The following is a 26,782-nucleotide window of genomic DNA, read 5'->3' as shown; positions in this document are numbered from 1 at the left end:
CACCAGGCACAATTCTAGGCATTGCATGGGTTCTTTCTCACTGTATCCTTTGTTCAGCTCTACAAGATGGGCTCCGTCCTAACCACACCCATTTAACAGAGGGAAGGAGTGAGGTGCATGCTGGGGAGGTAATCTGCCTGTTGTCACGTGCTAGAAAACAGCAGAGCTGGGATGGGAACCAAGGCATTCTGTCCAGGGCACATGCGTCTCAGCACCACACTGAGATGCTTCCAGCAGTCCACGCTGGAGCTGAGAGGCTCCTCCACAAGCTCTTCAGGGAGCCCCTCACCTGCAAGAGGAAGAGAATGGACTCGCCCAGGTTCCACAGGGTAACTGTAGTTGTGGGCCTGGATGCTTCTGCAGCTGACAGTCGATTCACATGTTGAGCTGTTTACTTTCCCTACATTAACTCCACAGTCAAAAATCCCCTTAACCTCAGCACAAACAAGAATGAGCATCTCAAAAACAAGTGCATAAGTGACTTTGTATCAGAGGTGGCTGGTGATGGCCCCAGGCCAAATATGGCCCACAAGGAGCTAATAAATAAATAAACAAACAAATAAAAGAAAGACACACAAGCACAATGGTGCATTGTAATTTCAAAAGGAGATAACAGAACTGGGATTACAGGAGGTGGGAGGGGGAAGGGAGGGGGGTATAGGAGGAATTAGTAAAGGGCCATGAAAATCGATTACATTGTATAATGTTGCATATGCTAATTATCCTGATTTGAGCATCACTTACTGCACACAGGTGCTGTACCCCACAGACACATACAATCAATTATGTTGCAATAAAAAAAAAAATGGCCCACACGTTTTATGGGGTACACACATTGCTTTTTAAATGTGAAATATTTAACATCAAAAACCTCTTGCAGTTTCTCTTGGAAATCCTGGTGCAGGCTGGTCTCGCTGTCCCAGTGGTGTCCCTCCACAGGACCTGAGTGGCAGCTACCCTCTCCAGCAAGGGCACACACTCCCCAGTGTGTCATAGTCCCCACCTGAACCAAGCCGCTCATGGAGCCTTTGGTTTGTGACTTCTACTATGAAATAAGCTGTGAAGACACAGTCCCCAACTTGCCCCTTTGGCTGTCATGGGTTAACGTCAGTCATGTCCATTCCAGGGAAGCGTTCTCCCCTGCTCCTCCTGCTCAGAAGTGTTCAGGAAGCTTTAAGAGCAGCCCTGTTGTTCACCAAACACTGCCTTCTGGTGGTGGTGTAGCAGAGAGTCCTGGGGCACTGCCACCCGAAGGCCTGAGGACCTGAAGTAGCCCCGCCTGGTCAGCTGCCATACAGCAGCGGTGTGGCAGGAAGTGACACAGTGCCTGGCCTGGACAGAGCAGAACCATCTCCAGAGTCAGCCACACCCACCGAGGATCTGAGGGTCCACATGTGCACAAATCCACTTCTGAATATACTGGTTGTACCTCAAATTGGTAAACGGAATCATTGCTCAAATGTATCTGAAGAACCCACTACATAAGGAGTCCACTCATTCAATGCACATTTCCTTTGTTGAACTGAACTTTTACTGAACTGTCTCCAATCCACTGTGCCTGGTATACCCTAATGTTATCCACCTGTCCATCCATCAATCCCTCTCTATCCACCTGTTCATTCAACTGTGCAACCACCTGTCCATCTGTCTGCCCATCCATCTATCCATCCAACCACCCACCCATTCAGCAGTTATTAGCTGATAGCCTACTTTGTACCAGGCTTTGTGGTACGTACTGAAGATAAAGCACTGAAGATGTAAGGTCCTTCCTTCGAGGAGAGTCTGCTTCCTAGGTAGAGAATCCTAGGAACACACACAGATGAGCTTCAGGAGTCGTGAGGCAGCCTACTGTTGTGAATGCTAAGAAAGAGGGCGCTGAGCTGGACAGGTTCAAGTTCATGTCCTCACTCATCTAGTCAGTGGCTACTAGCAATTCTGAGCCTGTTTTCTCACATGCAAAGTGGAGACCGTGAAGCCTATCCCACAGGAGTTAAACGCCACAACATAACACAAAGTCCTCAGAGCATGCAGACTGCACTAGATAATGGCTATGGAAGGTGACAGGAGATGTCTGCACACCGAGTATGCTTAAAGTTCCCATCAGATTCTCAAACCCGTGGCCCCGGGTCAATGATCACAGGGCTAGTCACCTGTTTTGTGCCTTGGCAATCCCATTAGAGCTAAATCTCATCCTTCCCTATCACTAGTGCATTTCTTCTGTGCTGAGAATGCCCAGCTGCTAACTTTAGTTCAAGAATTATGTTGGACATAGTAAGTTCTTCATTAGTCTACGAATTTACCTTCTTTCTGAAAATCCTTTTGGAAATCATCTCACTGGCAGTTTCAAAGACTGTGCAGATGAATGTGCTTTCGTGTATCAGGAAGCCAAGCTCAACCCTGTGAGGTCTCCCGTGCGCACGTCGAGGCTGGTGCTGGGAGAATGTTTTGTGCTTTCCTCACTGAAGACTGTTCATTACTGAGGAGGCTTCTTCAGTTAGAGGATTCTCTTGACTTTGAGTCCGGCTAGGACCTACAGGCTACGGTCCCCAGGGCAAGCTTGTGAAATCCTGCCTTTGAAGTCGGAGAGCCCAGCCCCAGCCCCCTCCTCAGCAATGTGAGGGAGATCTTGGCCTCCCCCCACAATGTCCTGCTTTGTCCAAACAGAAACACTTGGCTCCTAATGGCCCAACCTAAAATCCCAAATTATTCAGTGAGGCCCAACAGCTAGAGCCCCACAGGCTTCCAGAACAAAGTCCCCACATTTTCCTTGTACTGTATCTTAAGAAATTAATGCCAACTGTTTCCAGGAGACAGTTACTGCACCTGAACACGCAGAGCCTATCTCATGGTCAGGGTTGAAGAGTGATCCGTGCTGTGCTTCCCTGCCCAGACCCAGGGCTTAGTCCCTCTTAGATGCTGCTGTTGTTAATGTCATTATGAAATCTGACTTCAGAAGCTGGTTCTTCCCCCTTCCACTGTCTGAAATTCACCAAAGAACATTCTCACAGATGGATGTGAGGATTATTGCATATGCAGGTTCAGGTACAAACTCACACAGAACAAAGGCCCTAGCAAGACCCAGCTCACCCTTCGGCTGGCCCAGCATGGATTTCTACCTCGCAGCCCAAAGAACAGCTTCTGCAGGAACACTGTCTCCAAATCTCAGTGTGTTCTGTCTCCAGGTCCTAAAATAGACCTGCCTCGTCTAGAGCACCTCTAGAGGAGAGAGGTTCTCTGAGCTTGGCTATCACGCTGTGTCCTGCTCCTACAGGCAGCAGGGGACAGCTGCGGGGCATGAGGCCACACCCACAGTAACGTTTTGTCCCCAGCAAGGCCCTGAATCACTGAAGGACATGCAGAGCCGAGTAGGAGGATGGCAAACACGATCTCTGGCCATACACGCTACAGACGTGCAGAGTCCATGCCACCTGCAAAGACGCCAGTGTAGGGAGCAGGTGCTGTTATGGTCCCCATGTGCAGCAGGAGGAGAAGGCTGGAGGTGACGATGTGCCCAGGACAGCCTGATTTTGGGGGACCTGCCCTCGTGCGGGGCTGGATCCTGATCCCCACACAGGATCTGGGTGACTTGTACCAAGTCATTAGCATTTGCATGCAGGGCCTCATCTCAATCAGGGCTAGAAGGACATTGACTCCATGGGCTTGGCCTCAGGATTAAGTGAGCTGATGTGTGGAGACACGCTGGGAACAGCATCTCCCAGCAAAAGCGGCACCCGGCACTGTCGGCTATCAGGCCGTCACAAGGCAAAGAACCGGGCAAGGCTGGGAGAAGCGAACCGGGCCATCTTCTGTTCCAGGAATGGCCCTGCCAAAGCCTCTTCTCAGAGCACGCTATAGTTTGCTGCTGGCTGAGAGCAAAGTTCCTCAATGTTTACCCTGGCACCCCAAATGAACAATTACAATATTCTTCCTCTTCTTTTCCTTCCTCCTCCTAAATTCCTTAACAAGCTGCCAGAAGTAAAACACGGAGTTGAAATGTACAATTGTGGTCCTGGCTGTTTCTATGTATCGATAAGTCATTTTCAAGCCACGTGTCTCCATGGTGCTGCCAGTGGTGAGGTGGGATGTAAATGAACTCACCAGCACTGGCTATTTTGACTTAGCTCATTATTTACGTTTTAATAATAATATTGTAATTCATTTTTTCTTTTTGTTTAACATTTCTAGAAATGTAGCTCATGTAAACAATCCATAAAAAAAAAAATCTATCATGTGAGAAAATGATCATTGTAGTTTTATTTGAAAAGTAAAGATGGTGAAGTAAACTAAGTCTGTCGATGGTGGAGGAAAAAGCATGTCTGGCATGTCTATCTTCTCCTCAGATACTACAGTACTACTAAAAATGAATATTTGAATACTGCCTAGCAACAGGAAACACCCTTCTGATATGATGTTACATGGCAAAATCTCATATATTCTAAGATTGCCTCCATAAAATACATATTTTTACTTACATTTTTATAGGTAAAATCTAGAAATAGATTTGAAACTACATATAGAAAAATATACCCCATAAAGATGAAATGAAGAGTTGAAGAAATCGAAGCAAAGGTCATAGGTCAGAAGATCAAACACAGACTCACACTCTAAATGATACAGCATAGTTGCCACAGGTAGCTACACCCTTGGCTCAGAGCTTCCCAGTGGCCAAAGCAAAAAGAATCACGGTTAATTACAAAATGTGTATTCTTGAGATACCAACAGGTGAGCTGTTAAGTAGAAGCACAGCTTATTTTGACAGTGAAGCCTCAGAGAGAAGTCTTCCAAGGGTCCTGAGGAACGGGACACAGTATGGCATAAGGTGGCAGTGACACTTGGGTGGGAAGGGCTCCGTTAAAATACAGACTTCTACTCAGGATATCTGGAGCGAGGACTGGGAATCCATATTTTCACAAAGCTCCCCTGGTAATCTGGATGCACAGCCCGATGTGGGAACTGGCATGGACTAGAGAGCCAAATACCCACTCAACTGTCTCGTACCATCACTCCCCGCTGTGTGACCATGGGCAAGTGACTGCACTGTTCTGAGCTAGTTTTCCTCAACTAAAAATGAGACCACTAATACTACCTACCCCAGAGAGCTCTTGCAAGCCTTCAAAAAGATAATAAGCCTGAAGCACTATGCAGGATGCTGGTACAAGAAGACACTGAGTGAGTGCTAGCAACAACCATTACGAATGATCATGGCCTACTCTGTCTCCTGTCTTGGATGATGCCCACAGGACTGGATTCAAGTCACCCAGGATGAACTGGGCTCCCACCCGGCACTCTGCAAGGTGGTCTGGGAGGAGAGAAGGAGGACCTTCGGTCGGTCAGCCTGTGTTCACCCATGGTTACTTGTTCTCATGCACCTCCCGCCCCTCACCACTTCAGAAAGGACTGGCTTGCTCTCAGGCAATTAAAAGTAACCAATTTTTTCTACTAAGCCCAGAGAAAGTAAGACTTCCATATTTTTGAAACTCTTTGTCCACAGGACTGAGCACTGCACCAAGCCCAAGCTCTCCTCTGCAGCGTCCATGGAAAGAACACATCAGTGCGATGCCTCCGGTCCTGCCGTCCCTGACCGAGCTCTGGCTGACCTCCATCCCACCCCCCAAGAGAATCAGGCGTCTTCTTTAAAATTCTGCAGATCTCATGAAGAGCAAGGGGTGGTAATGGCTACAGCAGTGTATGGCATTTCTCTTCTCTGGGATCGTGTGTCCTCATGGAGGCTGGGTGGTAGCAAGCTGTTCTGGATACAGCAGGACAAAATGTACAAAGGCAAAGCTGGAAGATCATTCAAATGCTACACTAACATGCTAAGTGCCAACCCCTGAAGGAGGGTATTGAGCATTAATCAGCTTCTCACACGCAGCCTCAGAGCAACGGACTCCCCAAGGGGAGCATTAATAGGGGGTTCGTGCACCACTTAGGTAGAGCCTGTCCTGTTCTTCAGTCTCCAGGCAAAATTACACAACAGTCACGAGTCAGCACGCATTCACAGCAGCAGCAGCAGCAAGGCTCCACTTCTGCCTGCTGACTTGTATCTCCGGCCCTCCAGCTGCTGTTTATACCTCTGGGGTCCTTTAATCCTCACATAAGGCCTGCTGGTGGCCTCTGTCCTCCTGTGGTGACAACTAGCCCAGGAATATGTCCAGCCTCAACTATAACAGCGGCACTGCCAATCCCCCCACCCCCCCAAGCACCTCCTGCCAGGAATGTGCTTTTATGTCTTTGTACAGGAACTAACCTGGAAACTTCCAAAGAGCCCCCGAGGAAGGTGCTGCCACCGTCTCTATGTTACAAACCAGCAGAGAGATTCCGAGATGGTGGTCCTTGCCCAAACTTACAAAACTGAGATAGAAAAGGCTGAGATTTGAGCTGGCCATGTGTGTTTCTCCAAAGCCCTGGCTCAGCTGTGTCTCTCTCTCAATATTTTCACTAAAGGTCTCTAACTCCCCACTGTTGGGTGACATTTGGCTTCGTTTCCCACTGCCCCTCCCTAGCACAGGTGTGACGGCCCTAGCACCAGAAACCTGGGGAGCCGCTGGTTGCCTGGAGGCACCTGACCTAAGCCAAACCAACAAAAGATATTTGAAGCCGTGGCTAAGACCCACATGGCAGCACAGCGCTGTACTGTCCAGAATGCTCCCCGCAGCCTAGATGTGGTGTTCCACAGGACCGCCTGTCTGATTCACCTATGAAATGGAGATGATAACAACACCTACTTTAATGAGTTATTGGGAGGATTACTTAGATGAGGGCAGGGAAGCCAAACTTATTGCATGTGCTTGGCACTTGCAAATGAAAGCTGTCACAGCATCCTTCCCGCGGGCTCTCCTTAAATGGTGTCCGCGGACAGGACTGAAGTAACACAACCTGTGCTTCTGTGCAGTTTCCAGGACACACCTTCTGTGTGAAGGCGAGAGCCGTGGGTTTTTGACACTCTGCTGATTCATTCACACACGTTTTAAAGGTAGGCTGAGCTCCCTACAGAAAGGCGCCAAAGTCATCACAGAGCTGTACTCCTCCAAAGCGACCCTGACTTCATTCAAGACTAGACCAGGCACACAGTGTGTGTTACGGAAAAGCCCAGGAGTGTTCAGAAGATAAAATACTAAGGATACAAAAATTAAAAAAAATAAAAAACACCAAATGTTCTTTGGGATATGGTAGAAGGCAAGTTGCCATGGCAACCAGAGGCTGAATCATTCAGCCAGAGATGGTGGAAGAATCTCTGAAAAGAGGTAAAACAAAGACAAAGGGACTTAATTAAAACATTTCTCTAAGGGAAAACAAACTGAGCCCGCCAGGAAGGCCACATTTGACCTCCCAGGATGGAATTTCTCAGTGCTGTTTTCTCTGACTCTAATTCTAGGGTTGCTTTTCAGTTTTTAAACATGCTGACAATTGCCAACGGAGCTACTGTATTCTAGTCCAAAGTTTAAAATTAGTTACAGATTCAGTGAGTAGCAGAGTAAATCTATTCCTGGGGCCTATGACTTTGACACCTGTCACACAGGGGCCTTCGAGGTGTTCCTGGCCTCACCTTCTCCCAAGTCCCCTCTGCCTCCACAGGGAGGTGCATGGTCCCCAGACTTCTTTTATTCCAAGCATCACTGTGATCATTTTGTAGTATTTTTGAACCACCTGTACTATCATCATTTACTTAGTTTTGTTCAAATCAATTCACTTAATATTTTAATTTGAAAGCGAATTTGGTTTGATTATTAAATAGAAAACCATTACCAACCAGCACAGTTAGAAGGTAACTGCAAATATGATAAGTATAATTCTTTTGACCTCCAAGCTGGGAAAGATTTTTTAAACATGCTACAGATGGCACAAACCCTAATGCATACCAAGGGTCAGCAAACTTGGTCCCCTGGACAGCTGCCTATTTTTGTAAATAAAGTTTTATTGACACACAGCCACGCTCATTCGTTTGCATATTGTTTGTGGTGGTAGTAGTGTTACAATGACCAAATTGAGTAGGTATGACAGAGACAGTATGGCCTCTGTCACATAAGCTCTTAAGACTTACTATCTGGCTCTACACAGAAAAAGTCAACTCCTTAAGTACGTGATTGGTAATCTGATGACCTCAAAAATCAAAACTTCTCTACTTAAAGAAAAGCATTAAAAAATAAAAATACAAGTCCCAAACAGGGAGAGGAACTGTGTAAACTCATAAAACCTGGATAGGATTCAAAGCCACTACTTCAAAAGCGAACTCCTAAAAATCATTAAGATAAAGAAAACTTCAGGCAAAGTGCATGAATAGAAGAAGAAACCAGAAAGCTGATAAATACTTTTAAAAAAAAGAAAAAAGAAAAAAGAAAAAAATTCAACCTCACTAGAAATCAGAGAAATGGAAAAACTAAGCCTCATGAGCTCACAGGTCCCGTCACTGCGACTGGCAAACATGAGCCCCTGAGATAATCGAGTAAGGGTGAAGAGCTCCATGGCAGGGACTCATGTGAAGTGCCAGCAGAAAACGGGTAGGGCGACTGCAGGGGAAGATCTAGTGACACCTGGTAGGGGTGTGATGGCACGCTCAGAGATGCAATCCCCCTCCAGGAGGACACTCTGGAGAAACTTACATCAGGGAAAATCATAAGCATGGTCACGTCAGTGTTGGTGCAAAAACAAAAATGCAGGATGGGCACATGACCCAAGCTTGACCAATCAGCCCATTCCATGCCTTTGGCCACTGTGATTGGTCAGGAAAGGGCATGTGACCTAAGCTTGACCAATCAGCCTATTCCAACCCCTTGATGTAGATGATTGATTCACCTGACCCAAGCCAAACCAATGAGACTTATACTGGATATTTTGCAGGGTTGGAAGAAGGAGACTTTTTTCTGTTGTGGCTTTGTGGATGTAAGCTTAGAGCATCTTGGGCCAGGATAAAGAGTGAGATGGCGAGAGAATGAAGCCACACAGAACAGAGTCAAGAAACAGGAGGAGACCAACTCTTGTCAATATCATATGAGCACCTGGATCCAGCCACGCCTGTAGCACACCAAGATGCTATAAGCTCCACGAAGGCAGAGACCTCTTCTGTCTTGTTCACTATGCCACCACAGCACCATGCATGGTGTCTGGCACATTGTAGGTACTCAGCAAATAGCTGCTGAATGGACGACAGGATGAATATGGCCTGTCCACCAATGAAAAGAAAGGAGCAAAAGTTTGCCAAGAAATGGAGTCACAGAGAAAGGATCAAGATACACCATCCCACCATGACTCCAACAAGCGAGTGGTGGCTTTATTAAGGACACACCTTCTCCCTGTGACTTCTCCTTTGAGCCTCACAACACCCCAGTGAATAAACAGAGAGTGATTCTCATCTCCTTCATTTAAAAAGAAAAAAGTAACTAGAACATCAGATCCGTGATTTGGTGGCTACCATTGATTAGAATGAGGTAATATTGACTTAAAGGAAAATGAACATGATCATTCACTGAGGTGTCTGTGGACCTGGGAGCTGTCACTGCAGCAACCCTCCACAGCAACTATGGTGTGACAAACACTGACTCTCCCGATTCTTCACTTCACGTTCTGGGAACTGGAAGTCCAGAGAGAGGCAGGACCTACCTGTGGACAGTCAGTGCTGGGACTGGACCCCAGGGATCCTGCCCATCCAGCAGAAGCTAAACCATGACAGCCTGTATCCCATGCAGGGCTGGGAGCCTGGCTCCTCAACAGAGATGCCAGGGCCACACTGAAGCAATAGCTGTCAAAGTCTTGATCATGGTAGTGGCAATGGGTCCCTATATCTTTCCAGGACCTTGAGGTCTTCCCCATGACCTCCCCTGGCCCACAGTCTGACACTCAGCAAGCCCCACAAGGGGCCCAAGGTCTGGACACATGGGTGTGGGTGGACACTTTACAGCCCACCAAGAATACCTCCAGCTACAGCTGACGTGGCGGCTGTGAATGTGGCTGTCGCAGTGCCCTTAGGTTCCCCACATTTCAGCTCAGGGGCCTCCAGCACAGATTTGTGACTACAGCTACATTTTCCCAAAGGGGCCCTGGGATGCCCTTGGGATACCCAGGGAGAAAAGGTCTCACAGCTGCGCTGGGGCGACAGTGCCACATGCTCCACCCCCTTGGAGAGCTACAACAGACATTATCCCATTCGAGGCAGCTACAAGTCCAGCAGCAAACAAACCAATTGTGCAACCATTTCCCAAACTTACTTTATCATGTAAACATGCTCACACCTGATGCCATTGTCTCTTTGGAAAATGCTGGTCCAGCCCCTTCAGCTCAGGGTCCTCTGAGATCTTGCAGGGGCACAGGGGTCCCTGCTGTCTTCCTCCAGCCCTGCCCTGCCCTGCCCTACCCACTGCCATTGCTGAAGCCTTCCTTTCCCCACGGTGACTCACGAGTCCCTTCTTAGGGATTAATGCACCCCCTCTTTCCCTCCCTCCTTTCCTTCCACAAGCATTCATTGAGCACCTTTGATGTACTAAGCACAGAGCGGGTATCCGGCATGCAGGAGTGGATGGGTACAAGGCAGCCCCTGCTCTCGAGCAGCTGACAGGAACTGCTTCCTTCATTACGCACGGCTAGATGCCTGGCAACTGCCACAGTGCCTGCTCCTGATACACGTAAAATCAGTCTTTGTTGAATCACCAGGCTCAGCTTGATAAATCCTTGATGGTTTTGACAATCTCACTCCAATTGGGCTAATAAGGCCCGATGCAGGTCCCCTCAACCCATCAATATCAGAGAACTCATTAAAATGCATACTCCTATAGGCTACTCCTGGGAGACTCACTCCTAGATCTGGGTGGGGCTCATCATTTATATTTTAAAAGCTTCTCCATGAGGAGCCCTGTTCTGGGGTTTGGGAGCGACTGGTCACCAGCAGGGATCTTGACAGCAGTCCAGTGCTGTGGGCAGGCTCAGCCTTACAGGTCAGGGCAGATGCAGGCAGAGGGGCCGGGAAGACTCAGCTCCCAGGCCACCTGGCCAAAAGAGCAGCCACCGAGACTCACTGAGCACCTGCTACATGTCACGGGCTTCACAAGATGCCTTCCTTACAGGGTCTCCCACAAAACTCACAATGACCTCGAAAGTATCAGAACCCCACTTTGTAGGTGAGAAAACCAAGACCCAGGAGTCACCCCTTTTGCCCAGGGTCACCCCTCACATCAGCACAGAGTTGGGATTGAGACCGGGTCTGCATGATTCCAAATCCCACTAGGCTCTCGGTCCCTCAGGACATAGGCAGGAGACCTCAGCAGCCCAGCAGCTGGTATCATCCCCATCTTATAGGTGCACGTTGTCCGAGGCCCAGGGAAGCAGAACACTCAGTGTGGTGTGGCAGCCACAGCACCTGGCTTCACCCACTCACAACTACTGCCTTCCACTAGGAGAAAAGCCAAGTAAAGGATTTTGATGGGAGTTGGGGACTTTGGGGCCCAACCTCCCCAGCGGAGAGCCAAACCCACCTGAAATGAGGAGCACTGCGCTTCAGGCTGAGAAAACATTGCCTAGACAAGTCATCTAGGACAATCTTTAGATCACCGATTCTCAACAGGCGATGATTCTGTTCCTCACCCCAGGGGACACTGGACAATGGCTGGAGACATTTTTGATTGTCACAAGTGTGTGTGTGGGGGGGGCGGGGGGGGATTCTACTAGTATCTAGTAGACAGGGGCCGGGGATGCTGCTAAACACTCTACAGTGCACAGGATGGCCCCCTCTGCAAAGAACGATCGGCCCCCAGGCTGAGAAACCTGCTTTAGACTCTTGCTTCTCAGAGTGTGGTCCCAGACCAGCATCGGTACCCCCAGAGCTTGTTAGAAATGCAGACTCTCAGGACGCCACAGACAGCCGAATCAGAATCTGCATTCTCTCAAGGTCCCCAGTGGCACAAGTGCAGGGGATGGTGAGAAGCACTGATCGAGGGCAAATCAATGGCAGCACAGGAACAGTGATACTTCCCTGGGCTGGTCCAGGTTGCCTCTGGGGCACCATCTCTCCCTGTTGTTAGGGGCCGGATTCTGGGGTTTAAAGAGGGAGGGGGCAGACTGGGGGGGTGTCTGGGGCACTGTCTGCCTGAGCTCAGCCCCTTGTGGGCAGCTCACACCCAGCACAGGGGAAATGGAAGATGGAGTGGACACAGGTAGGCTGCGACACAGGGCCCCGTGCGGGACTCCATCAGTGCCTCCTTCCCCCAAGCACATGGGAAGCACTGGCTGCCACGTGGCCCCATTCTTTGCGGAGATAAAAAAAAAACAAAAAACAGCCCACCCTACTGGAAGGGCCCGATGCCCCTCTGAAAGCCCACTGGAGCCTGCGAAGCCAGCTGCTCCTGGCTGGCTTCAGGCAGTGTCCATGGGTGGGGACTGTGCTATGGAATGAGCTCGGAGAGTTTCTGGACCCCAGTTGGCTCTGCCCTGGAAAGTAACCTAGGGAGGCTCCAACACTTGAAAGCCACCACACTGTCACAGTTCTGCCCCCACTCATTGGAAGTTCTGCCTTCCAAAATCTTCTGACTAAGGGCGCATGATCCCAGCAGACCTCAGCCACTAACACACAGCAGCTCCAGTCTGTCCTGCCCCACAACACAGTCCATCTCCAATTTGGCAGAATGGAGTGACTGCCCAGGGGACGCTGGAGCATAACAGGTGCTCTCTCGTGGCTTTCGGACACAACTGGACAAAAGATGGGTTAACTTGGTATAGCTACTGTCCAAAATATTATATGTATGTATATACATGTGTATCAGCATAATTCAAAAAGTTTGTGGAAAAATAGAACCAAAGGATAATACGAATCTTTCCATGAACTTTCTGAAGTACCCTAGTATACATGTATGTATGTGTATATAGTTCTCCTTGAAAACCTCAGAAGATCTGGCAATACTGATCCATATTCTTGCAGGATGACATCATATGGAGGTGAACAGGAACTGTCCCTGTCCCCAGCCCAACAAGGCATGTCCTCACCGGTCAGCATAGTCCCTCCCGGCTGCGACCCCTTCACTCCGTCATGTGCCTTGCTGGCTCCTACAGACCAGTGGTTCACCATCAGGAGAGATTTGTCCCCCAGGGGGCATTTGGCAATGCCTGAGGATGGCTTTGGTTGCCCTGGGGAGTATAACATGCAGAGGCCGGGGGTGCTGCTAAGCATCTTAAAAATCACAAGACAACCCTCACAATGAAGATGTCACCAGTCAGCGGGGCTGAGGGACCCACTGCAGACCCTGCGCCTGTGAGCCCTGGTCTTGCACCACAGGGAAGGTGGGTTCTGAGGGGCTCAGACTGTGAGCCAGAACCAGCCCCGCCTGAGCCCACACGCTGCCACTTACTTGGAGAGCTTCATTTCAATCTGCTGCCGGATTTCCTGTCTCTCCTCATCAGTCCTCCTGGGGAAAATATTCCGGTCCTCCAATTCCTGTTTGCTCGGCCGGTTCCTCAGCTTCACAGCCAGGAGCTCCTTCTTGCATTTCCTGGGCAATGTTCCTGAGAGACCCATCGCAGGGAAGAGGAGAGAAGGGGACAAAGAACACAGGTCTTAGTGGAGGGCTGGCCTGTAAATCCAGACACCCACGTGCCAGAAGAACTCTGGCCAGGGTGACTGATGAACCAGGAAGATGTGCATCTGCCCACCTGTGGAGCTTTCCAGTGGGGACAGTGGGCAATGCTGGAGAAAGGGCTGGCACCATCTCTGCTAAGCCCCTGCCCACAGGCCACGCATTCCATGAGTGGGGAGTCACATACACCTGTCGTCCCAGGGTGATTATTATAAGCACACACTTTTTCAAAAGTGTCTGGGTTTGGACCATAAAGCATATAGTAACTTTACCCACAGTGGCTGCTTCCCCACCCATCCCCATGTAGCACCCACCGCCCTCCCCACTGCCACTATCCTCTCTGCCCATGTCTGCCCCATCCCTAGGATGTCCCCCCGCAGGGTCTTCACACCGTCTCTCTCCCCTGCCCACCACTCTGCTCTGCCCGAACCATCCGGGGCGGCCACCTCCCAAAGGGCACAGCGTGGCTTGAGCTGGAGCCTCCAAGCACCATACACCATCCTATTTTCATTCCTCCCTTAGTTGACATCTTTCTTGCTTATTAGTTTATCATCTGTCTCCCCCACTTGACTTTAAGTTCAGTGACAGCCCACTCGCCCTGTGTTCCAGAAGAGGGTGGAGGTAGCAGGCTATCAATGAGCAAACATGTGGGCTAATGCTGGGTCTCCTGGTGGAGTCTGGCCTTTGCGTTCTGCCCATGTCCAGAATCAGCTCAGTGAAATCAGGGAACAAGGAAGATCCTCAGGAATGGAATATTTAAATTCAGTTAAGAGAGGAAAGGAGGTTTAGCTGCATTCACAGACAGAGAGGGTCATTCATCAGTGAGCTAGGACACGCCAGTGTTCTGGTTAGCTGAGCTTTCTGGATAACAGAGTCCCCACCCGCCCAAGCAATGCAGATGCTGACTATTTGCAAATAGCTCAAAAGTATGATTGCAGTTTTGCAGTTTTATTCGGGCACAGATTTAAATCCCGGGGAACAAACCATCACCAACCACGGTCACTTCCATTGAGGAAGGCAAGCTTTATTTCTTAAGAAGAATGGCTCCCCAAAGCAAGTCAACTCCTAAAGTGTGAGGAATATGAAACGAGAAAAGAAGCCCCATGAAATTTTAGCTTAACAGAAATTTGGAATAAAATAAGATACAAAAAGTGGAACTCAGCTGAGGCTTGAATTCCTAATGTGGGTTTGTTTGGCCCGTGCTTCAGAGAGAAAGAGAAAAATAATGACCGAAAACCATTTCAGCAAGGGCTCCAGCACAAATTTGTTTTTAATGGCTTTATAAATGACTGCAGTCCTGTATTTATAGAATCATAAAGAGCCTGAAGGAGTCTCATGTATTTTTCAGTTGGTCTTTACTGCATGTTACAGAGGAAATTGAAAGCTACAGTGACATTCATGAATTTAGGAAGTCTCAAAGGTCTTGGGACAAATCCTTCATAAATATCAAGGGTCTAATATGTGGCAAAAAGGGATTGCCATTTTCAGAGAACTATAATGTGCTTAACCATAAAACTATGCTGAATGTCGTTTAATCTCTTTAGCTTTTGATAAAGCAAGTTCTTAAGCCCATCGCAAATGTCTCAGGCTTGTCATTACAAACTTTTAATCATATTTGTTCTTGACTGAGAAAAAGACTCTCTCATTGGAGACTTCTAGATGCAAGTGAGAATTCACTCCATGTGAAATCTTTGTGCCAGGAGCAAGTCATTCTCAGCTGCTTATTAATCCAGCCTCTATCAGCATAGAAAGGGTGCACAGTGGGGCCACAATAAGAACAATGAATGACTGGTCTTCATCAAGGTATCAGCAGGTCACTAGGTTTTCCTATTTAAAAGTCAAAAAAAAGAAAATTTCCAGAAGATAACTTAAAATGAGGATTTTTCATGAATTTGAGTGACCCTTCTACCCAACAAATTGAATTAATCTAAATGAGCATGCATTTGCAGACTGTACTGTCTAACGCTGAGCAGGAAGTAACAGCTAGGAAATGGGGGGACCTTTCTCTCTAGACTGTAGGAAACGAGATGCCCCCTCCCCAAGTGCCCCCAAACATGCTTGTTTTCTCTTTCTATCCTTTCATCTGGAAACCTCACTTCTATGAGTCTACCTCCCAAAACAAATGGGACAAGCACATAAAAAAGCACACAAAAGGATGTTTATCTCAGTCTTATTTACAAAAGTAAGAAATTAACATAACCTAAAGGTCCAATAAGAGGGCACGTGTTGAATTATGGTACAACTGTTCCATCTGAATATTATGTACCTATGAAAAATGGTGATGTACATGTTATCGAGTGACAAAAAGACATCAATAGTAATACATTGCTAAGGAGAGCAAATAATTATAGAAAAGAAAGCATATTGTATATAGAAATATATATGTATATGTGTCCAATTTTGTAAATATATATAATTTTATTATAAACTGGCATAGAAAAGACAGGGATTAATCATTTTACTTATTAATTTTGGTTTCTTGTATTTTATGTCTTATCATATAGTATCCTTACATAAAATAAATAACTCAAAAAGAAAGAACACTGTCAAGTGATGTCAGCAAAAATGGTGGAAAATCCTCTCCTCCATAAAAATTGAGCAAGAAGAAAATTGGTCAAAACTGTCAGAATCAACTTTTTCAAAACTCTGGAAATTAACCAAACGGTTACAGCAATGCAGGGAATGTTTATTCAAGAAACATCGGCTGAATCTCACGAAGAACATTTTATCTTTTCTAGTCCCATGACCCCCTCTCCAGCTCTGCAGGTGCCTTGGCATGTAACAGTCTGCATTTGCGGTGATGACCAGATGCTTGGCAGCCACTGGAGGCAACAGAACGGGGCTAGAGCCCTTCAAAGTCTCATTCCCCAAATACCCAAATTTGTTGTCATTTGACCTGTCTGGTTTTGCAAGACTGTCTGTGTGAGACCTGACTCAGGGATCACGTAGTACAAAAAGCCTTTTTCCCAGGGGGCGTTTGTTGAAAAGAATATTGTCTTTCTAAGTACAAGACTTTCATTTATCTTCAGACCAGTCCTGTTCAATAATAAACTAAGGAGTTCTTTGTTGGCAAAAGTCAATAAAAATCAATACATAGTCCAAAAATAATTAAATTAAGCAAAAAGTAGAACCCCAGTGTTACCAGAAATAGTCCAACTACAAAATGTTGGGAGCACCTTTCCGACGCACAGCTGACAGGGTTCAGGAGGTAGACTGGCCAATGTCAGCTCTTTACCCCAGGTACCAGAGTGGCCCAGACAGCAGCTCATTAGCAGAACTCTGGGCTCCTCCTCACCCAGCAGGAGGCAGCCTTCCACACTCCCTGTGCACTGACACCCCACCGTGTGTGGGACTCAGAATGTTCCCGTACCCCAGTCTCTGCACTCCCATTATCCACCCCAGTGGAGTAAAGGATGCTCGTGGAGAATCCCAGACCCCAACTTACTGGAGCTCACAGAAGCCTGGGTACTGCTGATCACTCCCTGCTTTGTGAAGGGCTCTCTTCTCTGTCCCTCCAGGTCACTGCGCTGGCCTGGTATCCTTCCACCTCACTGACTGGGTCTCAGTTGCCTTTGCCAGTACCTCATCATCACCCCCACCTCTAACTCTGGGTGTATCCCAGGACTCCGTCCTCAAAGCCCTTCCCTCTCTGTCCACACGTGCTTCCTAGACAACCTCCTCTGTCCCATGACACTCAGGGCCAACTGTTAATGGCTTGAGTTCCACATCCAGACATGACTGCCCTCCTGAACCCCAGGCTTGCATATCCAGCCTTCCTCACGGTGCCTCCCCCTGGACCTCTATCAGGCATCTCAAAAGTCATATCCAAAATGGAGCTCCTGCTTTCCTGCCAGCACACAGAGAGGTTAAGTGGCAGAACCAAGACATAAAGCTGGGCCTGACTCCAGCATCCACACTCCTAACCCTGACATTTGTGGATTTGCTCAGCTCAGGGAGACACCTGTCTATAATGCTCCTATGCTACATCTGGCACCAAAGAGAAAAAACGCCCAGACTAAGCTCAATCAGGTGAGGGCAGGAATGTGAAAACAAGCAACTATAATGTTCTCAAGCATGTTGCATGTGTTTCTCTGTGCATCCTTCAACACATTCTAATTATTTGTTTGGGTGGCTCTTTCCCTAACCATAGTTATTATATGAGCTTGAAACATTTTCACTCGCTGGGAAAAAACCAAACTTGGTGAATTCACAGAGATGACTTGGCCTTGTTCATTTTTGCCATATACAGACTCAGAAAACGTCTGCTGAATTCCCTCGTGCAAAGCAGAATAAATAAGCCACACAAGCAAGGAGGCGTGCAGTGGAGATTAAGAAGGATTTCTGAAGAAGTGGCATCTGGGCTGGAACCTAAAAGATAAGTGGGGACACCCAGGATCAGAGCCTAACTTTGTTCTAGAGAAGGAATGTGCTGTGAAAACCTGTCTCTGTTCCCAAAGTAGAAATGATAATGTGACTTCTGCCTCTTGCCATGATGGAGAAACAGGGACTGAATTTTCTTTCTCACCCCAAAACAAGACAAATAAAAAAAAATTCAAAATATATGGAACAATGGTTTTCAAGATGCTAGAAATCAGCAACAAAGTATAGTAATTCTTAAGAGACAGGAATCAAATGAGGGGAGCCCTATGACGGCCCCAGCTTACTGCCTTTGGAGAAGTGCCAGACTACAGCTCAGGGAGGGGGAACCCAGAAAGAGTCTGGAAAACTCCGAGTTGAGAAAACAAAGGTTAGAGGCCAAGGAGACCAAGGCAGCTAGAGTCTGAAGGACAGAAAACTGGAGAGAGAGTTGCATAGGGAGAGAGCCCCCAGATCTGCAGAAGCTCCCTTGAGTCTTTAGCTGATAACTTCATGGCTGTGAGGAAAGAACCATCGGAAAGGATAAGAGGTAATAGTGCCCAGTGTTCACACGGTGCTGGGCAGAGGCCTGTTCCCATCAGACTAGAGAACTTCATGATTCACAGGACACTGGGCAGAGTACACAGAGGGTCCTGACTCCATAATGTGGAAATAATTAGCCCCAGATTGAGCCCTGCTCTGTTCCTATCTAACAAGTCCTAAAAGCAAGAACTGAATGAATCAGGCTGTTTCCAAGTAACTTAACTGCTTCCCAGAACAAAACTCAAGAATAGTTATAGGAATACAAAAATATTCAACACACAAGAAGATAAAATTCACAATCTGTCATTCAATCAAAAATTAACATGCCTGCCAAGAGGCAGGAAAAACCTCAATGAACCTCAGCATAAGAAACATAAAGAAAGCTCTGCCAAGGCCATCATATTAAAAAATCAGTGATAGTGAGAAAATCTTAAAAGCACCTGAGAAAAAAAGACACGATCTGTACAGAGTAACAAAGAGAACCTCTCAGCAGACGTCTCGTGAGAGACCGGGGGAGCAACATTTCTAAAGTACTGAAAGGAAATAAAATAAAGAACCCAGATAATTCAGAATTCCATACACGACAGAAATATCTTTCAAAATGAAGGTGAAAAAAAAAAAAAACCTATATAGTAGACACAGAAAAAGCTGAAAAAATTCATCACCAGCATACCGGCACTACAAAAAATGTCAAGAGAAATCTTTTAGGTAAAAGGAAAATAATACCAGATGGAAACCTGAATCTATACAAAGGAGAGAAGAATAATGAAAATGGTAACCACAAGTGTAAATATATATTTTTTCTTATTATTTCTCTTTAAAAGAGAACTGACTTTATCAATGATAACAACAATAATAATAATATAGCAGGTCTTGTGATATTGTGAAATACATATTTGGTCTTTGTTCCCCTTTTCTGCCATACAACTACTAAAATCCTTGGACTCTCCAAAGCGATAAGTACCCTTTTTTATGCTAATGAGCTCACTGGTGGTTGGCAGCCCCCAGGTAGCTTCTGGGTGGAGGATGGTACCCGGAAAGGCCAAGGCAAGATTAGAAGGTTGGGACTTTCAGCCCCACCTCCAACCTCAGGGAGGGTAGAGGGGTTGAGGTTTAAGTTAATCACCAACGCCAATGATTTAATCAATCATGCCTATGTAATAAAGCTTCCATAAAAAACGAAAAGGACTAGGTTCGGAGAGCTTGCAGACAGCAAACACACGGGAGCTTTCACATCCACCTGCCAGGAGAGTGGCACACCCTAACTCCATGGGGACAGAGCTCCTGTGCTCAGGACCCTTCCAGACCTCACTCTATGTATCTCTTCATCAGGCTGTTTATTTGTATCCTTTAAAATATTCTTTGTAACAAAATAGTAAACATAAATAAGTGTTTCTCTGAGTTTTGTGAGGCCCTCTAGCAAATTAATGGAACCCAAGGAGGGGGTTGTGGAAACCCTGATTTATAACTGGTCAGTCAGAAGTTGCAGACGCCCAGACTTACGACTGACATCTGAAGTGGGGTCGGTCTTGGGGACTGAGCCCTCAACCTGTGGGATCTGATGCTACCTCCAGGTAGACAGTGTAGGAATTGAATTTGAGGACACCCAAGCTGGTCAGTCTGCTGCAGAGTTGATTGTTCACTTGCTGGTGGGGAGAAATCCCCACACATCTGGTGTCACAGGCGTGTTGTGAGAGCAGAGTGGGAGAAACTGAGTTTGTTTTTTCTTCTCAGGTTTGTAACATATGAGTAAAACGAATGGCAACAATTGACCGAAGGTTGGAAAGGGAGAAATGGAAGCAGACTGTGGTAAGCAAGGTAGCTCTAAGTGACATGGTACACTACCTCTTCCGTAGAGTGACAAAATAAGGATGTATTCCATAAACACTAAAACAACCACTGAAGTAACAAAACGAAGAGTTATAGCTAATTAGCCAACAGAGGAGATAAAGTGGAAAAATAAAAAACAGTCCAAAAGAAGGCAGAGAAATAGGAGAGAGGAACAAAAGTCATAAGGGACAAACAGAAAATAAATAACCAGAAGATAATTTAAACTAGTCAAATAAATTATCATATTAAATGCAATTGGGCTGAATACCCTAATTAAAGGCAAAAATTCTCAGAATGGATAAAAAAGCAAGACCAAACTATATGTTGCCTATAAAACATGCACTTTAAATATAAAGACACAGAAGGTCCCTGACTTATGATGGTTCCACTTAACGGTTTATGATTTTCAAAAACAATATGCATTCAGAAGAACTGTACTTTGATTACTCATACAACCGTTCTGTTTTTCATTTTTATTATAGTACTCAGCAAGTTACATGAGACATTCAATATTTACTATAAGATAGGTTTTGTGCGGGATGATTTTGCCAACTGTAGGCTAACTGTAAGTGTTCTGAGCACATTTAAGGTAGGTTATGCTAAGTTATGCTATTTGGCAAGTTAAGGGCATTAGATACATTTTTGACTTATGATATTTTCAACTTACAATGGATTTATTGGGATGTAACCCCATTGTAAATTGAGGACCATCTGTAGATTAAAAGCAAAATATTAAAAACATGAATCATTTTAACACTAATCAAGGAAAGCTGAAGCGGGTATATTAAAGTTGGATAAGGCAGATTTCAAAGCAAAGACCCTTACTGGGTATAAAAATGGTCACCTCATAATCATGAAGAGATAACTTCATCAGAAAGGCACAGCAATCCGAGTACTGAGGAACCTACTGAGAGCTTCAAAATATACAAAGCAAAAATTGATAGAACTGAGAGAAGAAATAGACAAATCCACGGTTATAGTTGGAGATTTCAAAAGCCCTCTCCAAATGACCGATAGAATAAGGAGACAGAAAATCTGTAAGGCTATAAAAGGCTTGGACAACACTATCAACCAATCTGATCTAACATTTATAAAACACTCTGCCCAACAACAGAAAATCATATATCCTTTTCAGGTGCACACACAACATTTACCAAGATAGAACATACCTTGGGCCATAAAACATCTCAATAAATTTCAAAGGACTCAAGTCATACAAAGTATGTTCTCTGACCAGAGTGAAATTCAACTGGAAATCAATAACAACAAATCTCTAGAAAAATACCAAACTATTTGGAAACTAAATTTTAAAAAATGAAAAACTTGGGCCGACCCCGTGGCGCACTCGGGAGAGTGCGGCGCTGGGAACGCTGCAGCGCTCCCGCCGCGGGTTCGGATCCTACATAGGGATGGCTGGTGCGCTCGGTGCGGCCGGTCACAAAAAAAAAAAAAAAAAAAATGAAAAACTTCTCAATAACCCACAGTTCTGAGATGAAATCAAAAGGGAAATTAGAAAGTATTTTGAAGCAAATGCAGATACAATGTATCAAAATAATGTTAAGGGGGAAATTTTTAGCACTAAATGCCTACATTTAAAACAAAGAAAGTCTCCAAATCAATGACCTCAGATTCCATCTGAAGAAACTAGAAAAAGAAGAGCAAAGTAAACCACAGGAAGTTGAAGAAAAAAGATAATAAAAATCAGACAGAAACCAATGAAATCAAAACCAAAAATATAAAATCACAGAAAGCAGAAGTTAGTTCTTTGGGAAGATCAATTCAATTGATAAAACTCTAGCCAGATTGATCAGGAAGAAGAAAAAAGGCAGAGAGGGAGGTAGGGAGGGGGAGAGAGAACACACAAATTACCAAATCAAGAATGGAGAAGTGACGACTGTACATTCACTATCCTATTCCACAGATATTAAAAACATATAAGGTAGTACTATGAACCACTTTATGCTGATAAATTTGACAACTGAGATAAAATAAACAAATTCCTTGAAAAAACACAAATCTACCAGAACTCACTCAAGAATATATATATATATATATATATATAACCTGTATCTATTAAAGAAAAAGAATTTTAGTTAAAAACACACACACACATACACCCACACACACTGCAGTCCCAGATAGATGCGTTGACGATTTCTACAAAACATCTAAGGAACAAATTATACCAATCCTATACAAATTGTTTCAGAAAATTAAAAAGATGTTATACTTTGAATGCTTGTGTCCCCTCCAAAATTCATAACAAAACTTAATCTCCAATGCAGTAGTATTAAGATGTGCCTGGCACATAGTGTGTGACTCATACCTTCTGGATGAAAGAAAGAGTGTGAGCGGGAAGAGGAGGAGGAAAGGAAAGGAAAGGAAGGGAAGGGAAGGGGAAAGGGGATAGTTTTGAAGTCTGGCTTGAGGAAGTAACCACTTGAGCTAAAGCTGACCCAGAGAGGGGATAGTTTTGGCTTGAATGTCAAAACATGGCGAGGACAACAACTGAGAATGGGGACCTGGGGAGTTGAGTGGGTTTCCACTGGACGGTGGACGGCTTTGGCTTTGTTTAGGGGGCAGTCAGGGCTTCTACAGGGACACAAGCAGTGGACAAGTGGACACACATGGCTTCATCATCAGAGGGTGCTGGAGCCAGGAATACAGATTCATGACCATCCACTTATGCGTTAAAGTGTGGGGATAGAATGTGAGGTTGAGCCCAGAGAGCGAGCATAGAGCCGGCAATGAAAAGAGCCAGCAAGCTAAGGGTGTGTCTCTACCCAGGGCTAGGCAGGAGGGAGATCGGGCAGGCTGTGCCATGGGAGCCACGTGGAGGATGGTGTGGAGGTTTACAAGCAGCAGGAGCCAACGGTGGGGGTTCTCAGCCGCCACAAGGATGCACAAAGTCATGAGAAGTGTCACCGAATGACCACTCATTTGAGTTCCACTCACACATCTTTTGGTGTGTATTTCAAATGCAAGCTAGTATTACAGATTTAGTGAATAAGCCTGTGGATCTCTATAATTACACATCCCCAGAGTCCTGTGGAGTCTGGTTTCTGTAAAAAGTATCACTGTCTATCACAAAGAGAAAATAAGGGGCTTTGCTTTACACTGCAGCTGAATACCATCAGGAACGGAGTTTGGAAAAGCCCAGGAGACATGAGTTCTAGCCCAGATTCACCATGTACTGGCCACGGAGCCCAAATGCCTCAGCCATTTAATCTCCTGGGCCTCAATTTCTCATCTGTGAAATGGGATAATGGAACCAGCCTAGATCACATTACCTCCACATTTCTTCCTGTTCCACAACTCGGTCACTGCTAGGGACTTCCTATGTGCCAGGAGTCGTGTTGAGAAAGGTAAAGAAATGGGCCATCATGCCTACAGTGTATTGAATTATGTCCCCCCAAAACTCACTGAAGCTTAAATTGTGTTTCCAAAGTTTTATGTATTAGAAACTTGGAAGATGGCAGAATAGATGGTCCCCAGAATCACTCTCCCACAAATCAACTAACTTACAACTATTAAAAAGCAACGACAGCCAAGCTGGGGCCACTAGAGCTCAGGGGAAGAGGAGAAGAGACCTACAGAGTACATAAAGGCAGAAGAAGCCGCAAAAGAAAAAACTGCTCTGACCATTTTGAATCCCAGTCGCTTCCAGGCTGGAGCTGCTGAGCACAAAGAGCAATATCTGGCAAAAGCCACAGCTGTGCCTTTCAGATGAAGTTGCTTGGAGGTGGCAGGGGAGAAGACGGCCTTGGTGGCCCCAAGGCCAGCAATACCATTAATAGGGTTCCCATGGACCCACACAGGACCAAGGAGCCACGACAAATGAAAAAATGGAGCCACTCAGAGGCCAGTGAGTCACTGCAAGGGACTGGAGCATGGCCTGTTCACATGGGAAGTGTTTGGAACACAGACTGTAGGGGAGATGGGCCCACTGGGGCACAGCAAGGTCAGCTGATCTGTACCCCCATCAGCGCAGGACCACTCAGAGGAGACTAGTCAGGAATATAGAATTGCATGGGGATGCAGTTTGATGAAGAGACTTGGGTCCAGACCAGTGTTTCTACACAACCCAGGTGCACTGGACTTCACTAAACCCGGAAGTACCTATAAAGTCAACCATTAAAACCTGAGATGCACAAAAAGCCTTCCCTAGGGAATCAACAACAAAGCAGCGATGTAGCTAAACCACAGAGCTCAAGTGCTGGTCCCCACAGAAGGTTCCCCCACTTCAGAAGTAAGCAAAGGACAAAAATTTAGTTCTAGTGCAGAGTTTAAGTGATGGGAACAGCAAATAATCCAACACAGAATTGAAAGAAAAAACAGAGTACCCATTGGGGCCCACCTGGGGTACTGAGGCATGGATCCAGGGACCAGACCCTCCTCCCAGAACCAGGAGCTACCAGCAACTAGATAAGGAGCATGCCAAAACCATCACCTCCATGTGGGAGGCCCACCACAGCCACTGCAATAACCATGGCAGCGGCAAAAGAAGCTAGATGCCACAACCACCACGGCAAATGGTCTGCCAACCACTGGAGTGCATTGCCACAAGGAGAGCCACTAGCAGAGACCAAAGAAAAGAAGAGGATGTCTCTCTCCACAAAGCCCATTCCAGAGTGACAGAAGAAGCATCTGCTCTATGATAATATTGGGGGACCATGATCACATCTCTCAGCATTGGACAGATCATCTAGGCAACAAATCAACAGAGTAACCATTATTCTTACAGAAGGAGTGAAGAAATCTAGGGTTATCAGAGTAGGGAGGAGGGGAGATGGAGAGGAGGATGGGGAGAGATTGGACAAGGTGCATAAAGAATAAGTACGATTTGTAACAATATATACACTAGTAATATTGATATGATCATATGTCAACAATGAATCCCCAAAATATGTATATCAATTATGATTCAACAAAAATTCAAAAGTTAAAAATTAAAAAAGAAAAAAGAAATAAAAAAAAACAGAAAAAAGAAACTTGGCCCCTACTGTGACTGCTAAGAGGGTGGGAAATCCTATTATGGTAATTGAAAGGTGGGGTCTTGAAGAGGAGATTGGATTGTAGGACCATGCCGTAGTGAATGGATTAAACGTGGTAGTCAGGGGTGTGTTTCTGAGGGCTTTAAAAGGAGAGAGAGTCTGTCTCTCTCTGCTCTGCCATCTTCTGCCATGTGAGACTCCTGCGGTACTTTTATCACCAAGGCCTTCAGTTGTGTTCCTTGGACTTTGGACATCCCAGCCTCAGAGACTGTAAGCAATAAATTTTGTTTTCTTCATACAATACTCAATTCTGTGTATTTTGTTATAAGCAACAGAAACGAAGACTGTGCCTGACCTGAGGAATCTGTGACAGGGATAAAGATAGTCCATTCGTGACACTAGAGGATGGGCAGTATCCACATCGACTCAGCCACCCCAGCCAAAGAAAAGGACAGCTTTAGACCCAGGCTGCTGCTCCTCTGTGACCTGGAGCACCTGGGTCCTGTGCAGTGCAGACCCTGCTTCATCACTCCGGGGTGGAGTCAAGGCCCTGCACCCTCAGGCTCCCAGGGGACACTGGCATGGCTGGCCAGAGGGCCCGATGGAGGAGCAAGGTTAGGAGTCTTCTCATCTCCTCAGCAAGCCCTGTACAGGGGTCTCTGTAGATGCCAGCATGGTTGGCAGAATAATGGCCTCCCTAAATGTCTGCATCTCCTGCACATTCTCTTTACATAAAGGGTAAAGCCGCTGGTGTGGTAGACAAGGTCCCACATGGCCTGGCCCCTGCTGGCCTCTCCAGAACAATCTGTCCGTCTCTCTGTGCCCCAGCCCCTCTCTTCTTCCCTTCATCCCCTGAAGAGCCAGGCTTCCATCCACCCAGGACTTGTGTGCCTGAAGACACCGCCACCTTCTCGGCTCCCTCTCTGGGCCTCAGCTCGGTTTCCCGTCCTCAGGGAAGCCCGACCAGTGCAGCTCCATCCCCGCACTCGTGCCCAAGGGTGTGATCCCCACGCTCACTGTGAGGTCACATAACGCCCACTCTTTATGGAGCATCAAGTGCAAAGTGGCCACTGCACTCCACTCTTTCTACAAAAAGATGATGTCTACATTCCAACCCCCAACTGAACAGGGCGCAAGTGACAGTGTGCAGCTTGGAGAGGCCTGCCGCCTGCTCCTGCTTCACTCCTGCGTGGGTCAGCCTGTCTGGCACTGCTGCTGCATAACCAGAAATTTCAACATAACACATGTGCGCCTGATTATAGAAGCCCTGCATCCTTTTTTTCTTTTTTTTAATGTAGAGGAGTGATCATAGTGATGGTCGCCATTGCTGAGGATGTCTATATGCAGCAGCACACAGAGGGACCTCTGTAAACACCTGCCGACTGCAGAAAGACCTCCATAAATACGTGTCAACTGCATAGAGAGACCTCTATAAACACCAACCAACTGTACAGAGGGACCTCCATAAACATCTGTCAACTCTGTAGAAGGAACTCCATAAATACC

At 46.3% G+C, this 26,782-nt stretch overlaps 1 protein-coding gene across 1 annotated transcript in view; it reads right to left on the bottom strand.

Annotated features, from left to right (window-relative positions):
- PHACTR3 (phosphatase and actin regulator 3) overlaps positions 1-26,782 on the bottom strand; it is a 210,262-nt gene that overhangs the window by 20,941 nt on the left and 162,539 nt on the right. The window contains exon 8 of the mRNA XM_063096382.1: positions 13,329-13,482. Within this exon, the coding sequence (XP_062952452.1) occupies positions 13,329-13,482 (154 nt within the window). The remainder of the gene's footprint in view (positions 1-13,328; positions 13,483-26,782) is intronic.

This window comes from Cynocephalus volans, chromosome 1 (genome assembly GCF_027409185.1).
Source record: "Cynocephalus volans isolate mCynVol1 chromosome 1, mCynVol1.pri, whole genome shotgun sequence".
Taxonomy (NCBI): Eukaryota; Metazoa; Chordata; class Mammalia; order Dermoptera; family Cynocephalidae; genus Cynocephalus; species Cynocephalus volans.
The sequence above is the reverse complement of the archived record's forward strand: the minus strand, read 5'-3'. Positions and strand labels throughout refer to the sequence as shown.